The 19,923-nt window shown below is 39.5% G+C and overlaps 1 protein-coding gene across 21 annotated transcripts in view; it reads left to right on the top strand.

Moving 5' to 3' along the window:
• Positions 1–3,240: 3,240 nt before the first annotated feature.
• NRXN1 (neurexin 1) overlaps positions 3,241–19,923 on the top strand; it is a gene marked incomplete at both ends in the record, with an annotated part of 724,694 nt that continues 708,011 nt past the window's right edge. For 20 of the 21 annotated variants that reach the window (XM_080342501.1, XM_080342500.1, XM_080342497.1 and 17 more), the window contains one exon: positions 3,241–3,979. In XM_080342501.1, the coding sequence (XP_080198627.1) occupies positions 3,241–3,979 (739 nt within the window). Of the gene's footprint in view, positions 3,985–19,923 lie in introns of all 21 variants that reach the window. The other variant, XM_080342510.1, reaches the window with a different exon arrangement.

Genomic DNA, 19,923 nt, shown 5'->3' with positions numbered 1-19,923 from the left:
GTGTGTGTGAGTGAGAGGGAAGGCAGGCGCCGCAGACGGAGGCAGGCAGCGGGCAGGGATGCTCTGGAGGTGGGATCCCCGCTCGGCGCCTCTCCGAGGACACCTGTAGGGATCGCTCTGGCACGCACGGCGGGCGCACACACACGCTCACACTCACACGCGTGTCCTTGCCCGGCTCCCGCGCACCCCGCCAGCACACACCGCGGGCTCCTGGTGCCCTCCCCGCCCCTGCGCAGACTCTTCCCTCCTTCCGCCGTGCGCTCCCGCGGAAGGACTGGCTCCCAGTGCTCACGCCGCCGCGACGCCCGCCCCGCGCACCTTGCGCCCCTCCGCGCGGTCCCTCCCGCATTTCCTCCACACCCGCTGCTTCCCCGGAGGCGCGCAGTATGGATACTGCCCACCGTAGCTCCCTGGTAACCCTCGTGAACACAGACACACACACACGCACCCCGCCCCGACCTCGCGTATTCTCTCTCCACATTCCGACGTGCAATTCACTCCCGCCCCGCACCCTCCTTTCCACACACACACCTCCAAGTCATTTCTCACGCTGCCCCGCGGGCACGCACGCTGTGTCTCACGCCAGCACCCGCCTCACCGCCCCCCCCCCCACGCACCCCAAATCGGCTCCTTCATCGCCTCCTTCCCCTCCGCCGCAGTGGGGACCCGGGGCCACCGCGCATCCCCTCCCTGCTCCCGGTGCACCCACATGGGCTCCCAGTGGTGCCTAGCCGCCCCCCCCCCCACCCCGCACCGGTGCAGAGGCCACGGGGCGGGCAGCTGGCAGGGACAGTGGCGGGGCTGCTCCTGCCGCCGGCGGGCGCGGGGACCGGCCGCCGCCGCCGTCCCGTCGGGCCGCGCAGGGCGGAGCCGTTCCGGGTGCTGAAGCCGGTGCGGCGGCTGGGCGCGGTGCCGCAAGCGAGCGTCGCCCCTGCTTGCAACCACCACCCTACCCAAAAAGGCCCTAATTAGGAATGGGGCTGCCCACTCCGGAGGAGCGAGGACGGGCCGGGGGCTCCCGCCACGGGGCCCTCCCGACCACTTCGTTTTGCAGACGGGCTGCCTGAGATCCCTCTGCTGGTAGCGGCATTGCGAGAGGTGGCTCCTGCTGGGGGTGAGGGGCGCGGGGGGAGAACCCGGAGTCCCTCCGCTGACCACCGGTGGTTGGCAACGGCTGGCCTCGGGAAGTTTGGGGGTTCTCGTTGCCTCTCTTTTACTGCTCTTGCCCACCTCGCGTGTGACAATAAAAATAAACGTGTTGACATTTAGAGGAATGAAATTAAATACAGAGTAGGAGGTGACTTAGCAGCTCTGAACGTGTCAGGTGCAGGCAGCTGAGGTGTATGCCTGGTTTAAAGCAGGTTTTTGTCTTGGCAGGTTCGTTTCTGCCCCTTCTCCCCACACACACCAGCCCAATGGGTTTGGCAGTGGCTCTGGACATGATATGCTGCCTGCTTAAGTGCTGCTGGCTAAAAAATGGGAGAGAGGTAAAGGGGAAGCAGTGGGTGAGGGAGGTGTTGGAGATCTCCTCCATCAGAGATCTGCTAATATACACCTTCCAGAAAAGATACAGCAACTTGGGGTAAGAAAAACAGAGAGGAGAGCCTCTCTGCTGAAATGCTTTGAATGCAGAGACCTCTTCAGAGGAAGAGAGTGAACTGTGACATATATATTATTTTAAAAATGAGGAGTTGTCCTCTTAAATAAGGGCAGCTGAGTAAACATACATAAAATACTGCAACCCATTTCAGAGGACTAACACCTGGGATTAGCTGATCTGCATTGTGAATAATGTCAACATCAGAGCTGACTTGAATTGGATTTTCCCTGCCATAACAGAGAATATCAGCAGCAAAAGAAACCAGGTGGCGGAGAAAAATACGGTTTGAAATTTTCAAAAAGCCTTCTAAGAAACCATTGCAATTCTTCCTCACCCTGTGAAAATAAACCAGTAGGTGTGCTATGTACAGCAAAGCCTCCCAGTTCCTGCTGGGAGCTCTGTCTACTTTATATGTTTTTGACCTGCATTGGAAAGAACTAGAACTGGGCTTGGTAGCATAATCTGCAGTAACAGGACCGTATAGCTTCACAGGTGCTGGTATATGCAGTAATAAATCGCAATAAAACAAATTGCAGGATAAATACCACCTCTTCTTTTTAACGTCAGCCTTGTAATAATAAAATATGCTAGTAAAATATTTGAAAGTTTTGGATAGGTAAGTAGTTTACATATAGATTATACCATAAAATGTAATTTAGTATAAGCATATACATTAATATTCAGGTTGAGTGCTGCAAGTTATTATGATTTCCCAGTAACTCCAGAATTACAGCACCAGTTCATTTTCCTAATGCCGAACAGCAGTTGAAATGAAAAATTAATCACAAACATCCACTATTGATCAGCTTTATGATTTAACATGTTATTAGTCGTCATTCCTTATTTTTCTATTTCAATTCTTTGCAGATTAGAAACAAAAACAATAGAGGAAAATCGGCCCCCTGGATCTTAGCCTTGGCCTTTTGCGAGCAAACAGAAGTGGAGCTGTCAGGCTTTGCATGTCAAGTAGCCACTCGGCTGTTTGACAGCTTCTGGGTTTCAACCCCATTGGGATTGAGGCAGCTCAGGAAACCATGAGCGATGAGTCCTGTCATCTGCTGACGCTGCTCTAGCACCATGGCAGACAGTCCATGATCTGACAAGAGGATCCGTTCTAGGGAGGCAGCGCTGGGATCGGTAATTGGCTTCCTGGGAAACTACAGCTGGTGGAGAGGATGTAAAAAGCAGCGCACACGCACTGGGATATTGCTACAGTCTTGCCAAGCTGGTGGATCCACTTGGAGGAGGGTTTTGCCACCAATCTTGTTTTTTCCCCCGGTTTGGTAATGTTGGCTTTGGGGAAAATTTCTGCTGACTCACCTGCTCCCAGACATCTTTTGGGAAGCCTGGCTCACCAGTGAAGAGACCCAACGGTGCCTTTCCCCTGCTGCAGGACCCCTCTGGTGGCCCCTGGCACCTCCCCACGCACAACCCCCTCCTGCAGGGCACCCACAGCCCCCCGCCCCGGGGAGTCCCCCACAGTGACCCCCGCTCCCGGGGCGGGGGTGAGCGTGCCTAAACCTCCCAGCGCGGCCGGTGCCCGGCAAGATTTTACCCTGTCTGCCGCCGGGGCCCCAGTGCCGCCCCCTGCCGGCCCTGCCGGCCCTGCCGCCCCTCTCCCCCGCCCCAGGCCGCGCAGGATGGGGGCGGCACTGGTGCGGCGCGGGGGCTGCCTGCTGCTCTGGCTGGCCCTGCTGCTGGGCTGCTGGGCCGAGCTGGGCAGTGGGATGGAGTTCCCGGGGGCAGAGGGCCAGTGGACCCGCTTCCCCAAGTGGAATGCCTGCTGTGAGAGCGAGATGAGCTTCAACATGAAGACACGCAGCTCCAGCGGGCTGGTGCTCTACTTTGACGATGAGGGCTTCTGCGACTTCCTGGAGCTCATTCTCACCCAGGGTGGGCGGCTGCAGCTCAGCTTCTCCATCTTCTGTGCTGAGCCTGCCACCCTGCTCTCCGATACGGCGGTCAACGACAACCTCTGGCATGCTGTTGTCATCCGCCGCCACTTCAAGAACACGACGCTGATCATCGACCGGGCGGAGGCCAAGTGGGTGGAAGTGAAGTCCAAGCGGCGGGACATGACTGTCTTCAGTGGCCTCTTCTTAGGAGGGCTCCCGCCAGAGCTGCGGTCGGCGACGCTAAAGCTGACACTCTCCTCTGTCAAGGACCGGGAGCCTTTCAAGGGCTGGATAACGGATGTCCGGGTCAACTACACGCAGGCGTCACCATTGGAAAGCCAGGAGGTGCGGCTGGACGATGAGCAGAGCCGCCTGTGCGCCAGGGAGGACGTCTGCCTCAACGGGGGTGTCTGCTCGGTGCTCAATGACCAGGCCGTCTGCGATTGCTCCCAAACGGGCTTTCGGGGGAAGGACTGCAGCGAAGGTAAGGTGCCATTTCAGCTTGCCCCACTGCCCCCCTCCCTATCGCTCCGTGGAGGGGATGGGTAGGAGACCAGGCCTGCATGGAGTTTCATCTGTACGAGTGGATCTCCCTCCCCTTCCCTCCCCGCTGCGTCCCTGGCTACCGTCTTCCCCGCCTTCCCCTCCCTGCCCTCCATATGTGTCTGTGGCCAACCATGGTGCCATCACTCCTGTGTTTTCTGTGAGGCTGGGCTAGAGGAGGAGGAGGAGGAGGAAGATGTTATTTGAGCGACTTCCAGAGGTGGGATGTGATTTGGGGTTGTCCTGGGCAAAGGAAAGGTGGGTCCTGGGTGCTGGGTACCACCCAGGCAGGAGAGTTGGTCAGCATCATGCTTGGCTGGAGTCGAGGGAGGAGATGGGTATGCTTGTCACAAGCAGCTGGTGACAATTAATTTTAGGAGCACGGAAGGCGACTTTGGGGAGAATTTTACCGGTTTAAGTGCAAAGATGACCTGGGTTTATTTTTTTTAGGGTAAGGGAGGCCCAGAGTCTTTGTCTTTTATATTTGCCTCTGCTACATTGTTGAAATAAAATCAGTGATTTACTGTTGAATTTCTTACATTGTTGCCAAGGAAGAGGGAGATTAAACAGAGGATTATGTTTTTACATAGATGTGAACAGTACTGCTTTGCAATGTATTTGGCAATTCACCATGGCAGTCAGACAGGGAGAATACAAAGGGGCAACCGGGAAGTACATACTTGAAGACCACAAAATTGCTGAATAGTATTACTGAGGAATAGGGAGCTAAGAAAAACAGCACTTTCCTGAATACCATCTGCAAATAAATCTCTTGGTAAAATATGATTAATATTTAGTTTTTGGCAAATGGAAGGAGTGTGAATGTTTACTTTGCAGATACATGTGGGACTCTATTATTTTGCCAGTAAATGTACCATTGCTTGTAGCTGCTAAAGCATAGAGAGTACATATGTGGTGTAGCTAGAGCAGGACGTAATGGTATATGAGTGAAGTAAGAGCAAATGTATCAAAAGAAAATATAATCTTAGTGTTAAAATTGGAGAGCAAAACCTAGGTCTAAAATATAAAAGGTAAATTTAAATAAGATATTATAGAGGCCAAATGACGATCCTCACTGAGTGGCTACATTTATGGCTGAGTAATTTGCCTTTATCATTTCTATCAGATTTCACTCATCATAAGAAACAAAACATCATTTGTGACTGTGCTTTATTATGTAACTCCTTCTGTCCTTAGTGTCAATACTCAAAACACGACAGTCATTCTGCATCCTGTTTATCAGCTGTATATCTCTCATCCACCATTCATTAAAAAAGTCAAACCCTATTAACATTTAAAAATATTTTTTAATAAGAGCAAATGATGGTTTCATAAAATACACAGTCCCAGAAACTGTAAAATGAAATATCTTTTATATTTGGTAGGATCATGTAAATGGGTTTTGTATTTGGGTGTAAATTTTTAATATGAGCTACTACATGATATGTAGGTGTATGTAAAATACTAAGTTGCCTTAGCATGTTTTAGGCCCTATGATAAGCCCAAAATAAAGTTACGTGGGGTAGCAGCTTGGTTAAAGCAATAATGGACATTTATATATTATTATACATTTATATGCCCTTTGCATTAAACGTATTTGAAGCTAATTTGAACATGTAATACTTATATAAAAAAGTTCATATAATTGCATGTAATATGAAGTCAGAGAAAATCTTAGCTTTATGTAACAATAGGATTAATAGCTATTTTTAAGGAGCATTTTTATGCTTAGATTGAATGTTAATGAAATATATATGTGTTTACATACAGCATATATAAATTGTATATAATTTATAAGAAAATTAAACTCAAAATAACATTTAGAATCCCCCAAATGAGGGTAAAATGTTGGCTTCATTCAAATACTAGTGGTTTTTCAATGGACCTCAGTGGGATCAAGATTCCCCTCACATGTCACTTGGCCACTGAGAAGCCTTACAAAATAATAGTAAGACTTACAGTTCTAGCATACTCTTTCAACAAAGGATCATAAAGTATTCAGATTCTGATTTCATTGAAACCAGAGGCAACATTTCCACTGATAGCAACATAAACAGAACTAGTTCTACAGTTTATATCTGTTGATTGAGGAAAGGTAGTACCTGAAGTTCACATTAGCAAGGTTTTTGATGAAGGGATTAGTAGTTACTGGTATGTGCTACCAAAGATATTGAACTATTTTATGAATTATTTAATCTTCTGAGAAATAGAAAAGCCAGAAGAACAAGTGAAACCATTATGTCTGCCAAAGAAAGAAACCTTGGCTATTGTTTATTTCTTCTTAGCCAACATAGCAATTATGCTGTTGAGTTTTGATGTTTTATTCCTGGAATGTGTTAAATTCCCACAAACCTTAGTGAGAAATTGCCAATGCTGAAGGATGCAGGATCATCTCAGACTGCAGTGATCTGGAGGGGTCCTGAGTTTTCACTCTTTTTTGACTAAAAATGGTTTAGATGAAAAAAAATCTCCCAACTTCCCATTTTTGTCTAAAATTGTGACCATGTGTCTTAGTTGATACCTTGTCTTTAAAAGTGAGAGGTGGTCATTAAATTCTGTTTTCTTTGGATTTTTTTTTGGCTTGGATTTAGTGTGCTACTGCGTCTCTGCAGTCTGGTAAGGCAGAGCGTCCACAGTATAATGAGGACTTAAGAAATCAATAACAACAACAAAGCAAATATTTCCAAAATCTTCTATCCTGACTTGCACATTTGAGAGACTAGAAAAAATGTTTTAGAATCAGTGTTTCAGTCCTTAGCATGCGATTTTTCATAGGACTTAAGTTATTCTCAGGAAAAATCTACTGTGTTTTGTTTTGTTTTATTTTGTCCCCTCTTCAGATTCTCATATTTGAAAATCTTGTTAATATTTCCTGAAGTAAAATAATGAGAAGTTTAACCAAATTTATTTGTTTTGGAAAACCCACAGTAATATAAGTTTTTCCCATTAGGCTTAACTGTTCTTGTACCTGTCTAAATCAGGAGTAGCTTAATTTATGTTATCTCTACTACACTAGTGTAGAAACAGTGTAAACTAGGAAAGAATCAGATTTATTGTGTTCAGTCACGATCTTTGCGAATAGGATCTAAACTCTCTTCAGTGGGAACTTGGCATGAAATCACAGAAAAAGGACTAGAATTCTTGAGTATCAAGGGCATGCAGTATATAGCACAGAAAAATATGATCCGTAGCAGTTCTGTGGTCAATTAGTCTTTGTGCTTCTGAGTAAAGACAGTACCAGAGCCTTCTAAAAGAGAAAATAAAATCTATGTTTAGCACTGAAACAGGCAAGGGAATATTTTTTCACATAATAATAGTGACAGGGTAGAAGGAAAAATACACAAAATTATGATAAATTTTGTTAGGAATAAGACTAGCATTAAAATAAGCCCTAATTGCCATATCAATTTTCTGATAATTTTTTGACATACATCACAATCTTCTATTCAGTGAAAATTACATTATTCCTTGAAATGAATCAAATTGGTAAGGTATGATTTTGTGATAGGGAGAACTGTTCATTAAACAGACTGATCTTTAAAATGAAATTTTTAATGAATCCTGTCAGGGTCCTAGAAGGGAGGGAAATACATGATTCATATCAGTGAACCTCCATATTCCTCTTCTCATTTGCTCCTTATGTTCACATTTCAAAACAAAGAAACTATTTTAAATATTAAATTAATACAAAAGTGACTCTCTGGCTTTAGCCCAAATCTCTCTCTATATAATTTTATTTTCATTCTCATTTATGTGAAAGTAACTGTGTCTAGGATCCTGTTTGAGAAAGTAGACAGATACCTCTGAAGGAGGAAATAAAAACCACAAAACATACTTTGGCTTGGGAGAAGTTTTTCACTGACCCCAGCTTCTTGTCACTCCATGCCCTTCTGCTTTTCTGTATCTGTAGCTGCTTGAAAAAACTGCATACAGGATAATTTATCTTTTTAAAATATAGCTGGCCTGCTTGCCTCATATAAGCACGTTATAGAGACAATAACTTTGTGAATTTGAAGTCTTCCTGTTTAGAACATGTTTTATTTTAACTGTTCCACTGAGTTTCTTTTGTGGCAAAAATGAGGACTCTTCATTCAGCTCTTCGCTGTAAGAGATATTCTTTCTTGTCAGATATTCAGAAGTTGATGCCAGATATGGTTTGAACTGTGAAAGTGATTTTTTTAAGGAATTCCAGATGTCTCAGGCTAGCCAGCATTTAGATTTGTTTGTTTGGGTTCTGAATATATTACATCAATCTTGGTTGTGCGTATTTGCTTATTCATGTTAACTTTTTCAAAAGTCATCCAATATTTATATATTTTTTAAACTTTTCATATTTTACTTCATTCAATTCTCTTATGCCTTGAATAAGACACATAAATGTATTTTGGTTTTAATTGTCTTTAGCAAGATATGCATTTGAGTGCAAAGTGATGCTCTTGAACTCATTGCCTATAGTCATTCTTAACAGAGTCACCACCATGATTGTTATCCTCTTGAATAGTTAGCTGAATATAGGTTGGGGTAGTAAATACTGTGAGCAAAACTTCCATTTTGATTCACACTTCACAATCTTTATCTACAATATGCATCTCTATGACATGATCTGTATTTCATCTGGATGCTGAATTTCTTGTCAGGCCATTGGCAACTGGGATGACATTGATTTAGGAGGAGGGCTAGAGATCCACTAGAGATCACACTGAGGTTCTGTTGTATTTACAAGTGATTAATTTAGCAATAAATGTTTTAATTTTATTCAATGTTTTTAAATTGACACTTTGCTGTCAGGGTAGAATCTTGTGGGCAGATAGTCAGATAAACTCAAAGTCCTTCAAAACTGTATTAAATCTGTGCTCTTTACATTTAGTTGTATGAAAACAGAATATGTTAGTTTAAAGCAGAATTTTTCATCATTTCCCCAATGAAATCTGATATATTATTTTGTTTGCCAGGATTCAGCATTATAGGATAATGATGTCAATATCAACCTCCTGTAAAATCACAATTTAAATACTGTGTCACTGGTAATTAGGAATTGGTAGTCTACTTTATATTATCTTCTAAGAAAGCTACTTGTTGAATATTGCTAATCCTTTCAAAATGCTGATATTGAAATACTTACAAAGACCACTTATGCATATAGCATACATCTTAGTACCCCGGATGAATAGTATTTTATACAGTGAAGTTGTTGCTTCCTTTTGTTCCTAGCTGAGACACAGGGTTCATGTCAATTTAAATCTATATAGCAAACTACAGAATGCTAATACACTTGAAAATTTTATGGCTAGCAGCATAGGACCTTGTGTCAGATTAGTCATTCATTCAGAATTTCAAAAGTATATAATGAAATTGTCTGTATTTGAATGTAATTACACTTCAAGGCTTACAGACATTTTGAACCAAATGCACTTTCTTTTTTTTTCTAAGCTGCAGGTTGGCTCCATTGAGTCTTTTAACAGTAGATGCTAGCCAGAGAGTTATGGGAAAACACTGGATTACGGAACATATGATTTTATTGCATCATCATTACTGAGCTGATGGATGGGAATGAGGAAACAGACTGGCAAGTAACACCAGTTCCTGATAGAAATAGTTTTATGTAGAGGCTAGTGTTAACATATGCAGCTTTGAGGTTTTATGCTTCTTTTAATAAACATATCAAAATTGGTTGGTAATTTAAAACAGAAAGGTATTCTTCTTGAAATTAATATGATGTTTTGTCTTCCAGAAAGCTTGGTGTTCCTTTCAGAAAACATGAAACCATACCAGCTTCTGGAAAAGTACTTTATCTAGTTTATTGCGCTGTAGTTGAAAATTGTATGCCTTCATAAACACATGATTTTACAGAACAGTAAAGGGCATTCTGAGGTGTTGTGTACCTTGTTGTACCTGAGGTGTAAAAGGTAAAGACCAAAGTATACTTCTTTCAGGAAATGATTTAGTAGAACGTGACAAACATACCTTTAATTGTGTTGCTCTAAATAGAATTGACTGTCAAAGTTAAGGTACATAATACTTTGGTGCCTTTATTGAATTCTACTCTGACCAGGGCTCATATTTTAATTTTTTACAAAACAATTTAGTTTTTTCCCACAAAGATGTACACTTTCTCAAATGACACCTGCTCCTTCTGTACTATGGTAATGTTATCTGAGGGCATCACAAGCACTTTATCTGCCTGGATTATATTGTCATAGATACAGAACTCAATCTTTCAGCTCAGGTTCTTCTGTGCCAAACTGAAAATTAGTTGTATGTGGTGGGTTCATGCTAACATCTAGCCATCCTCCTGGGTCTTGGTTGACTCAGCAGAACCAATGAGCACTTCAGTGCACAAAATACGTGTATGAACAAAGTAGGAAAAAGCACATGATTTTGATATAGCATTGTTTTATGTGACCCTAACCAGTTTACACCACTTCTGCAGTTTGGTTTCTCCATCTGTAGTGTTAGACTAATAACAATCTATACAAGATTTTTTGTAGGATTTTCTGCCTGGCCATCAGGCACTTGAAAAATCAGAATTTCTATTAGGGATCTAGTAGGGGAAGTGGAGACTTGAAGATCTCTTTACTGTAGTGCGACCTCTTTAGTCTACAGAACTGATACTTATCAGCTGGCTTTGAAGTTGCCATCATTCTTACTGCCTATCTGTCCTTAGCTGGGTGTTCAGAATAATGTGTTTTTCCTTGTGAATAACTGGTCTGCCATGATATGCTTTCCATTAGTCTGACTAGATGTTAGAAGTGATGTAGTTTATCCGCTGTCTACTTTTCCCTTGACAATTCAGCTCTTCTCCTGGTCGTAACAGTTCTCCTTTGCAATATTACGACAGCTGTACGAAAGCCATCCTTATTACTGTAAAAGGATCTAAGATTTAGTGTCTGAGGATAGTGAAGAAGTCTGTCTCTCAGTCAATGATCATATAATTTTTGAAGTTTCTTTCTCTTTCATTTTCAATGAGAAATTTTGCGGTGAAGCCGGGAGGTGACCTCAGTCATGCTTTGTTTGAATTTGTAAAGAAATAAAAGACAGAGGTATGCTGGCAGCTTTCTGTAAGAACAGGATTGTATAATAGGATTTGGGATTTCTTTAATTCCATGGAATTGTTTATGAACCTAGAACTATTTAGCTAGGCCTTAATAAGCAACGAATTTGTTGCCTCATAGATAGATGAAAAAAGCTGGTTCTGTTTTCATTGGAATCAATTTGAAGTCCCATTGACTCAAGTTTAGAATTAGGGCAAACCTAATAACCTGCTGATTCTGAATTTATTATTTGAGTGAGAATATGAAAACAGAGAAGATCTAGGGCAAATTAAATAACCTGCTGATTCAGACTGTAGTATTCGTCTGGGAATATCCATAGAGAACAGACTGTTCTTAAATTTTGGTATTTTTTACCATCATCGTCATTCTAATTATTTATAATTTCATACATGCTTATGAAACCTGCTATAAGAGTAAAGTTATATGACAGCTTTCACTTTACATTTAAAGGACTAGGTAATTTATGGAAATATCTTTCACCAAAAAAGTGGGCAGTGTATTCAGTAGAATCACTTTTGCAGTTGCTGCCACTGCAAACTGTTAAACAGTATATTTTACATGTATGCTACATTGGTGTGCAAGTTGCAGATTGCTTTTAGTCTGTGGCACAGTGCACAAGTTCTTGAAATGGTTTGACTTTTTGGTGATTTTGTCTAGAGAAGAGGGTTTGTGTTTCCTAAAGGCAGAGAAACTAGACTGATTCTTCCCACAACAATGTCTTTTTGTAATTAAGAGAACATGTACAGCCATTACGGAGGTCACTGACATTACACTATGCAATTGGAGTTGTATGTCACAGTTCCAAAGTTTCAGAATTACATCTTAATTTCCAATACAGAATGAGCTTCCCTTCCCTTCCCTTCCCTTCCCTTCCCTTCCCTTCCCTTCCCTTCCCTTCCCTTCCCTTCCCTTCCCTTCCCTTCCCTTCCCTTCCCTTCCCTTCCCTTCCCTTCCCTTCCCTTCCCTTCCCTTCCCTTCCCTTCCCTTCCCTTCCCTCAAAAGATTTATTATGACACTTCTGTCAAAGGAGGTATTTCTGTTAAGAAAAGACACCCTCAGAAAGATTACATGTATATATTATAAATTATATGTACTTTCTTTTTAAGAAGTATATAGAAAATCACAGAATTAGTGAGCAGACATGGGGTGAAGATCTGTATCTCAGTATTGTAATTTTCTTTATAAGCTTATCCTGACTCTTTTTTCCCAAAGGTGACAACAAAAATGTTCACATACACATGTCAGCATTTGTACAATGGGTGCCTAGGGGACAACCATGATGAAAAGCTTTAGGATGAATTATGGTCTTGTGGTGCAATGATAACATTCATTATTAATAAAAATGTGAGAACTGGGCCCTAATGCTAGTAAAAAAAAAATGCTCTGCAGCCCTCTTAGGAAGGACATTATCTTTCCTGATTTTGAATCATACAGGAGTGATAGAAGTGATGTAAAAAAGTTTTGATTCTGTTGATTGCTATGTAGCAACAAGCTTACATTTTATATTTGTAAAATTGTTTTTACATTTTAACATTTGTAAAATCAGACTCTTAACCTGGAAGGTCCAGGGACAAGAGGTGGAGAGGCTAGCTGAGACACTACATCTTCTTCCCAGGCTACACACACTGCTATGTCTAAGCACAATGAATTTCAGGTGAGTATCTATAATGGGGTCAACAGATGCTTTACATGGCATCATCCCTAGAAAAGCAGTGGAATTTCATCAGGAAGTTTCCAGGAACATTAGTGCTCACAATTTATTAGTTTTGCTGATTTTGAGTTTGCTTTTCCTCCCATTTTTCCTTATCAGAGGACAGACGTGTGAAAATGGAAATTATAAACCAATAGCTGGAGGTCACTTAATTTTTAAGACTATCATGGGATAATATAAGAAAGATTTATCATCGGCTAGATCCCATTCTCTTGTTTTAAATATCATTGGAGTCTTTATGTAAGTAGGGTCTTTCTTGCACATTATAAATACCTACATCATTCAAGTTTGTAAAAGGGACTGATTAAACAATCTCTGCTATTCAGTCACATATTACCCATTGTGATACTTGAGTCATGCTAGTGGATTTTGTAAATCTTAAACCATGGAAGTATGCACAGTAATCCAAGTCAATAAAATTTCCTTCTGATTTTTCCCCTATCAGAAAAGCAGAAACATATTTATTGGACATGGAAAAATAGCAGCCTAAGTGTATGGCACCATAGGAATTCAGAAGCAATGAGTGGGGGCTTTCATCTTTTTTGTTGCGTGTGTTTAAGAGTGGAACTTGCCTTTCCATCTTATTCGTATTTGCATGAAAAAATAAAAAAAGAACAGTTAGTGATGCTGCATCTATTGTGATAGAGATATACCTAACTTGAAAACTATGCCTCTGAGAATTTTGTAATATTTAGTTATTTTGATGTTGTCCCTTAAGATGGGCTCTTTGCTTCCTACATAGCTTAAGGAAATGTTTGAGTCGCCACCCTGGAGGTATTTAAAAGATGTGTAGATGTGGCAATTAGGGACATGGTTTAGTGGTGGACTTGGCAGTGTTTGGTTTAATTTTGGACTCAATGATCTTAAAGGTCTTTTCCAACCTAAATGAATCTATGATTCTGTGAAATATATAAGGTGACCTGAGTACAGGTTTTGATGCTACCGAACTTTGTTGTTCCTTAGCTTCCTCTTCAAAAATTTGAAAAATAGCACGTAATTATGTATTAGAAATGGTCCTTGCCGAGTCTGAGCTCTCAGTGGCTTAAATTAAGCTTTAATCATTAGAATGCAGAAAGAGGTACTAAGGAAATTAACTAATGGAACTGGAAGAGAAACATGCCTTTAGAAATCATATATGTATTGTTGTGGACAATATTTCTAAAAAATTTTGCTTTTGTATGTTTGTCACATTCAGTAGAATGTATGTCAGTTGATGGAGTAAAATAATTTGTCCTGGTACTCCTTCCATGTCTGTGTAAATCAGGATTGATGGCTTTTGAAGCTAACATATTAAGCCATTATAAAATAAGAGTAAGATCTGAATCAGGTCCTCGGGTTGGAAAAAAAATAAATCTTTCAAGTGTATTAATATTAAACAGCCCAAAACCTCAAGAAACAAACAGGCGTAACCTTGTTTTTTAAAGCATATCTTGGTATGGCCAGTTTGGTCCTTCTCTCATCAACCTTAGTTATTGGTATCAGCCTAACATGTATGAATATATTGCACTCAAAATCTATGCTCCGAGAATATTATTAAGTTTATAAAGCACTTACAAGCTATGAACAGTCAGGAAAAAATATACTGTACAATTTTAATTTAATCCGTTTTTGGCTATCCATTATGAAGCAGTCTTTAATTACTTCATTAGATACCAGTTTTTCCTCAAGCCTTCTGCCTCATTCAGTGCATAGTCTGGATAATAAGTTCTTCAATATTTTGTTTTCTCTTTGCTGTTCAGTGTGTTGCCCTTAGCCTTATTTATCATCCGTATTCAAACCAGCACTGAAGAGGAATTATTAATTTTTCCCTGGGCTTTTCTTAAGATTTTCGTAACTACAATGTCTGAGCTGCTGTGCAAATATTAAAAATTACACAATGCCCATGTAAGATGGCAGATGCTTTTATCTCAGCCATAGAGGAGAACTGAGGCAAGAGAGACTGCAGGCAGAAACATTCACTAATATTGAGTGCACAATCTGAAGTTTATGTGAATACTTGACAAATAATCCTACATACTTGTAAACATCCACTAGAACTTCAAAGCACACCTTGCACTGACTTCAGATCACAGCTTTGAGTGACAGCACTCATATTCTGGGATATCCAGCAAAGCACACTCCTGGAAGATGCAGATTTCATGAACAGTGTAAGGAATGACCACCCAGAAGATGCCTGGCTTGAAAAACCTGACCAAAATCACATGAGATTTTTTAGGAGAGAAGGGGATAGAACCTGTTTCTTTAAGGCTGCATTCAGCTCTCTTTGGTACACGATACACCCCACTCCTTTTTAGGAGGGACTCCTGTATTGCAGGGCCAGGTGTACTGCTCATTGGCATAACAGCTTTCTTCTGACTCAGTCATTACTTATGGTTAAGAATAGACCTGTGTACAGAATAAGTTACAGAGACAATTGCATTAAACTATGTAATTAAAGGCTGTATCATAACATACATGAATCAAGTGGGTGGATCTAAGTTACATAAGAAACCTTATGTCTTAAAGGTGCTATTTTTGACATTAAAACCTAAAGAACATTCTTTTTAAGGTAGTAAAATAGTCACTGTGTATAATTCTTCTATAGGTTTTTAAAACTCTACTCCCACTTAGACATCCTATCCCCAGCTGTTATGTTTTTTGAACTTCAATCAGGAAGCATCCTTTCCACAGGGCCCATTCCCAGCAGGGAAGCTGCTTATGGATGGACCCTTTTCTTGCTCCAAAACTTGGTACCTGGACCCAGCACAGGCTACAAAGGTTCCAGTGACAGGGAGACCTGCTCAGGCTGAAGTATGCAAGTATTCAAGCAATCTTACAGGAGTTTCCTGATAAAATCCCAGACATCTCCACTAACATTGTACAAACATATTTTTTTGAGAAAGTTTGCAACTTGAACAGATTCTGGTGGGTTTCCAAAGGACTGGCAGGAGGCTTAACCCTAAAAGTCAAGTTACTCCTGCTCAAATGTTTTTTATATTTCTGCTTCAAAATAAGACTAAAGTCAAAAAGAATCAGAATGGAAATGAAACTTACATAGAGTTCCCTTGGGGAGATACTACTGCTAACATAAATGTCACGTTTTCAGTTGAGATGTTTTTTGTGACTAAATCATACAGGTTTTTCAAGACTGAAAAAGAAGACTTCCTTACTATACTGGGTCTCTCTCTACTTTCTTTAACCGGTCTTCTTCTGTAGTAAGTGTATCTTTGAAAGAAAGAAAGACGAAAGACAAAATTGTTTTGGTACATTTCAGAACTGTTTTTCCAAGGAATTTATTACGTTTTGAAAATAAAATACAGACATTGTATTTGCACATCTGCTTGTTCAGTGTTGCATTAAAAAACTTTGCCTAAACATATTTCTTAAAGTCTTCTGTAAAAGTTTTATGTGAGGAATAACATAGCCATAATACAATATTCCATACGCAACAGCCAGGAATGTAGTGTTAATCTTTGACCTAAGCAGCTAGTTTTTTTAAGATAGTTGTCTTTATAAGAGCTGCATCTATTAATGTCCCAGGAACTCTAAACACACCTTTATTATTTTTCACCCTCATTATTTATAGATTGTTACGTTCTCTACTTGAAAAATCAGCAGCTCTTTGTTTATGTATTAAAAAAATTATGAAGGTTAAAATATTTCTTTTACCTTTTTCATGATTTATATTATATCCACTATGTTATACTATGTACTCTTTTGAATATAAAGCATACAAATAAAAAGCTGTTAGTGCAGGGGAAGGTGAAGACAGGGTGAAGTCACAGTTGAATTCCCAATAAATTTCTTTATGATCATTTCATGCACAGATGGTCCCACTGTATTTGGTTGGATTATTTGTGTGAATAATTTTATCCCCTTGGTCCCCAATATAAATTAATGTATATACAAATGTACTGTGGATAACCATACTTATTTTAATAATACAACTACTTACAGGCATATGATTATCCTATATGTTACCTCATGATATTTAATCACCTGGTGACATGTTCAGGAATATGAAACATCATTACTCCCACTGATTTAAATGGGACTATGTGTGTTAGAAGGAATAGAAAATAAAAGTTTTTAAAAGAAAAAAACTTCAGTAGCCCATAAAGAAGAATTGAAAATAATGGTTTAAGCATCATCAGATACAAGCTAAACTGCAGAATCATAGACAACCAATTAAAGTATTTATATTTATAAATTTTTAGAGACAATATTTTATGTATTATAATTATTGTGCCTCATATGTAGTTTTACTAGCTTTGTCTTTAGAAATACCTTTTTATGAATAATAATAAGTTTAAATTCAGATGTCTGTATGCATATAATTTTTGTTCAAGCTCAATGTATATGTCTTTTACTGCCTCTCTGTTGCATTTTCTGTAAAACAATCGCAGTGCTATTTGTTTAGGAAAGCTTAAATTTTGCAGGAAAATAGTACCAGTCAGAAATCCCAGTCCTATCTAACATCCCTAAAGGCTGTTTATTGCTAAGCAGTGCAGGGAGTATAATGTAATGCACTCTGATTTTACTGTCATATAAAATATGTCCCTAGCTCAGCAGTACTCATCTGCAAACTTTTATTTTTTGTTTTGAAGCACAGTAGATAGTACACAAAGAAGGAACCAAAAGTTTACTAGCCTAATGGGACCGTAGTATATCAATAAAGATTAAATGTGTTGATGACCATCATTTATTCTACTACCTATGCTTACCAGACTTCTCAAAATATCAGTTTCATGATTATTTACAACATTAATGTATTTCATAAACTGGCTAAAATCTCAATAAGATTTTACAGTTGCTAATGTGCCATCTCTGGGATTTATGTAAGATTAAAAAGAGGTAATTTTCAGTATTTTTAAAAGTGGTGCAATTATTATATTATGTCAGGAATTTTTATTCACTTGTAAAACACGCAATGAAGCTGAGTGCTCTAATTGCAGCTAAGAGAAGTAAACCATATAGCCACAGCACGTGAGGTTACTTCAGCCCCCATACACATACTTGGAATCATGCTGCAGCTTGGTCCTGTTACAGTGGTTTCAGTAAAGAGAAATAATTTTCTTGGGAGGACTTTGTTAAATCCAGATAATTTGGATAGAGCAGTTCCTCATGCAGATATGCCAGTTAATCTGAAGAGGCAAATATAAAGGAGTTTCCTGATAGCGAGCATGCAGTAGTTTAAGGGAAGCCACGGTCTTCACCTGCTCAGTTATGAGAGAGGTGGGAATGTGACTCTTGCTTACATCTCTTTGAGTTCCTGTCTATGTAGCTGTGTTTTATTCCTCCAAGCATTACTGATTGTGTCCTAGCCAGAAAAAAATATTTAAGGAATTTATTGGAAATAGTATGAAAACTTTCTGTGATTTGGAAATATTTTGTTCTCTTTTAAAGGAGTCTGTTTTCAAAGATAAGTAAGGCAAAATTAATCTCCAAATAAGCTTAATATCTATACTAGACTATATCTTAATAAAAATCATGAGGATTTTTCAGCTGAGCTTGGGGACTGGACCTCCATTTTCTGTGAGCCAGTGGCATCACGTTTAAATCAAATCTCTGAAACACTCTCAGTATTGAAATTTTCATAGCTGTCAGAAATATTTGGAGAGTTGCTTTCCTTTTAGCTTAATTTCAAAACATATTCCTGAATTATTTTTTTAATGAAGTATTTCAGCTAAGTTTCAATATGACTTAATGTTCTCTCTGACCTTATGCAAAATGTAGCCTGGAAAACTGTTGATAAAGTTAAGAGACTGTCAGTGTTGTTAAAAAAATCCTTTGGTAACCAAATAGATGATATCAGGAAAAGGATGTAAAAAACCAATCTGAAATGTTATTATAGTTGTATATCACACTTAGCCAATTTTCAGCAAATTATTGGTTAATGAATGTAGTGTGTGTTGCCTGCCTGTCTCTGAAGGGTGTGCAACAGTCTCACCATGAGTCTCATCCTACACTTCTTATTGCTGCAGGTTCTTAAAGCGGTTTTCATTTGGTAAGAATGGTACACTGATTAATATACGACCAGCAGCAAGTTATCTTCCAAAATGTTGGATTCTTTCAGAAAATAATTTTAATTGTGATAGTGATCTTTGGTTCTTGGGTTTTGCAGTTGGATTTTGCTTTTTGCAGAACTTACTATGGCTAAGAAAAAAATATTATGAAACAACCCTTTGGATACAGATATTATTTCTTCTTTAAAAAATGGATCCTTCAGAAGTTATTACATCAGATGGATGGTAGACATCTGGAAGCATAAAATGGAAAAAGGGAGAGTTGAAGGACTGAGAACTAATTAAGTACTGGAAATGGGATTTGGAATTGCTATTTTATTTTCAAAATTCTATTACAAGTTCTTTATATATCTCAAGTATTTAATCTCCCTCACAATTTTTCATCCATAAAATAGGGCTAATAATATTCACTGTCTTTTTATGATTCCCTGTCTGTTTTGTTTAGCAATATCTGAAATTTCAGAGCGTATTTTGCTTTATTCCTACCAATACATGCTACAAGAGAAGTGGATTTTACTTGTGTGTTTAGATGTTACATATTATATACAATATTGAGCTGTAGCTGAAATGCAAACAATGGAGCAAAAGTAATGAATAAATTTTTGTAATTTAGAGTGTTCCAGATTTAGGGTGTTCCATATATATTCTTTATAAACATTTCTCACAGCATAGCATGGTAACAAGATCTGTTAACAAGATTAATATTTCCTTGAGTAAAATGGTATTTATAAAAGAGTCCTTAACGAATTAATTTTATCTCCTTTGCAACCAAAAGCAAAGATACTTTTTCAGAAATTAACTGAAGACCTACTACAATACATGTAAGGTTATATTTTCTTGGGGTAAAAGTCGGCTGATAAAAAGAATTTTCCTAAGGATACTGCACTTTAATACTACTTGCTGATGCTATTGTATGAAGGATTTTAGAGCTTTCTGGCAGAAAGTGTTTAGCAAATGTCAATAGAATGTAAAGCTTTATACTTGCAGAAAGGTGTAATGGCAGAAACAGTGATTTTCATTAATACCTGGTTAAGTAAAGGCTGTTCTGAACAACACAGACTGATTAGCTCGTAAAGAGGAGAGAAACACTTTTGTAAGTTTCTAGCCTTTTGGTTCT

Source organism: Nesoenas mayeri (assembly GCF_963082525.1).
Source record: "Nesoenas mayeri genome assembly, chromosome: 3".
In the NCBI taxonomy this organism is placed as follows: Eukaryota; Metazoa; Chordata; class Aves; order Columbiformes; family Columbidae; genus Nesoenas; species Nesoenas mayeri.
Note: the sequence above shows the minus strand (reverse complement) of the source record. Positions and strands in the feature narration are given on the sequence as shown.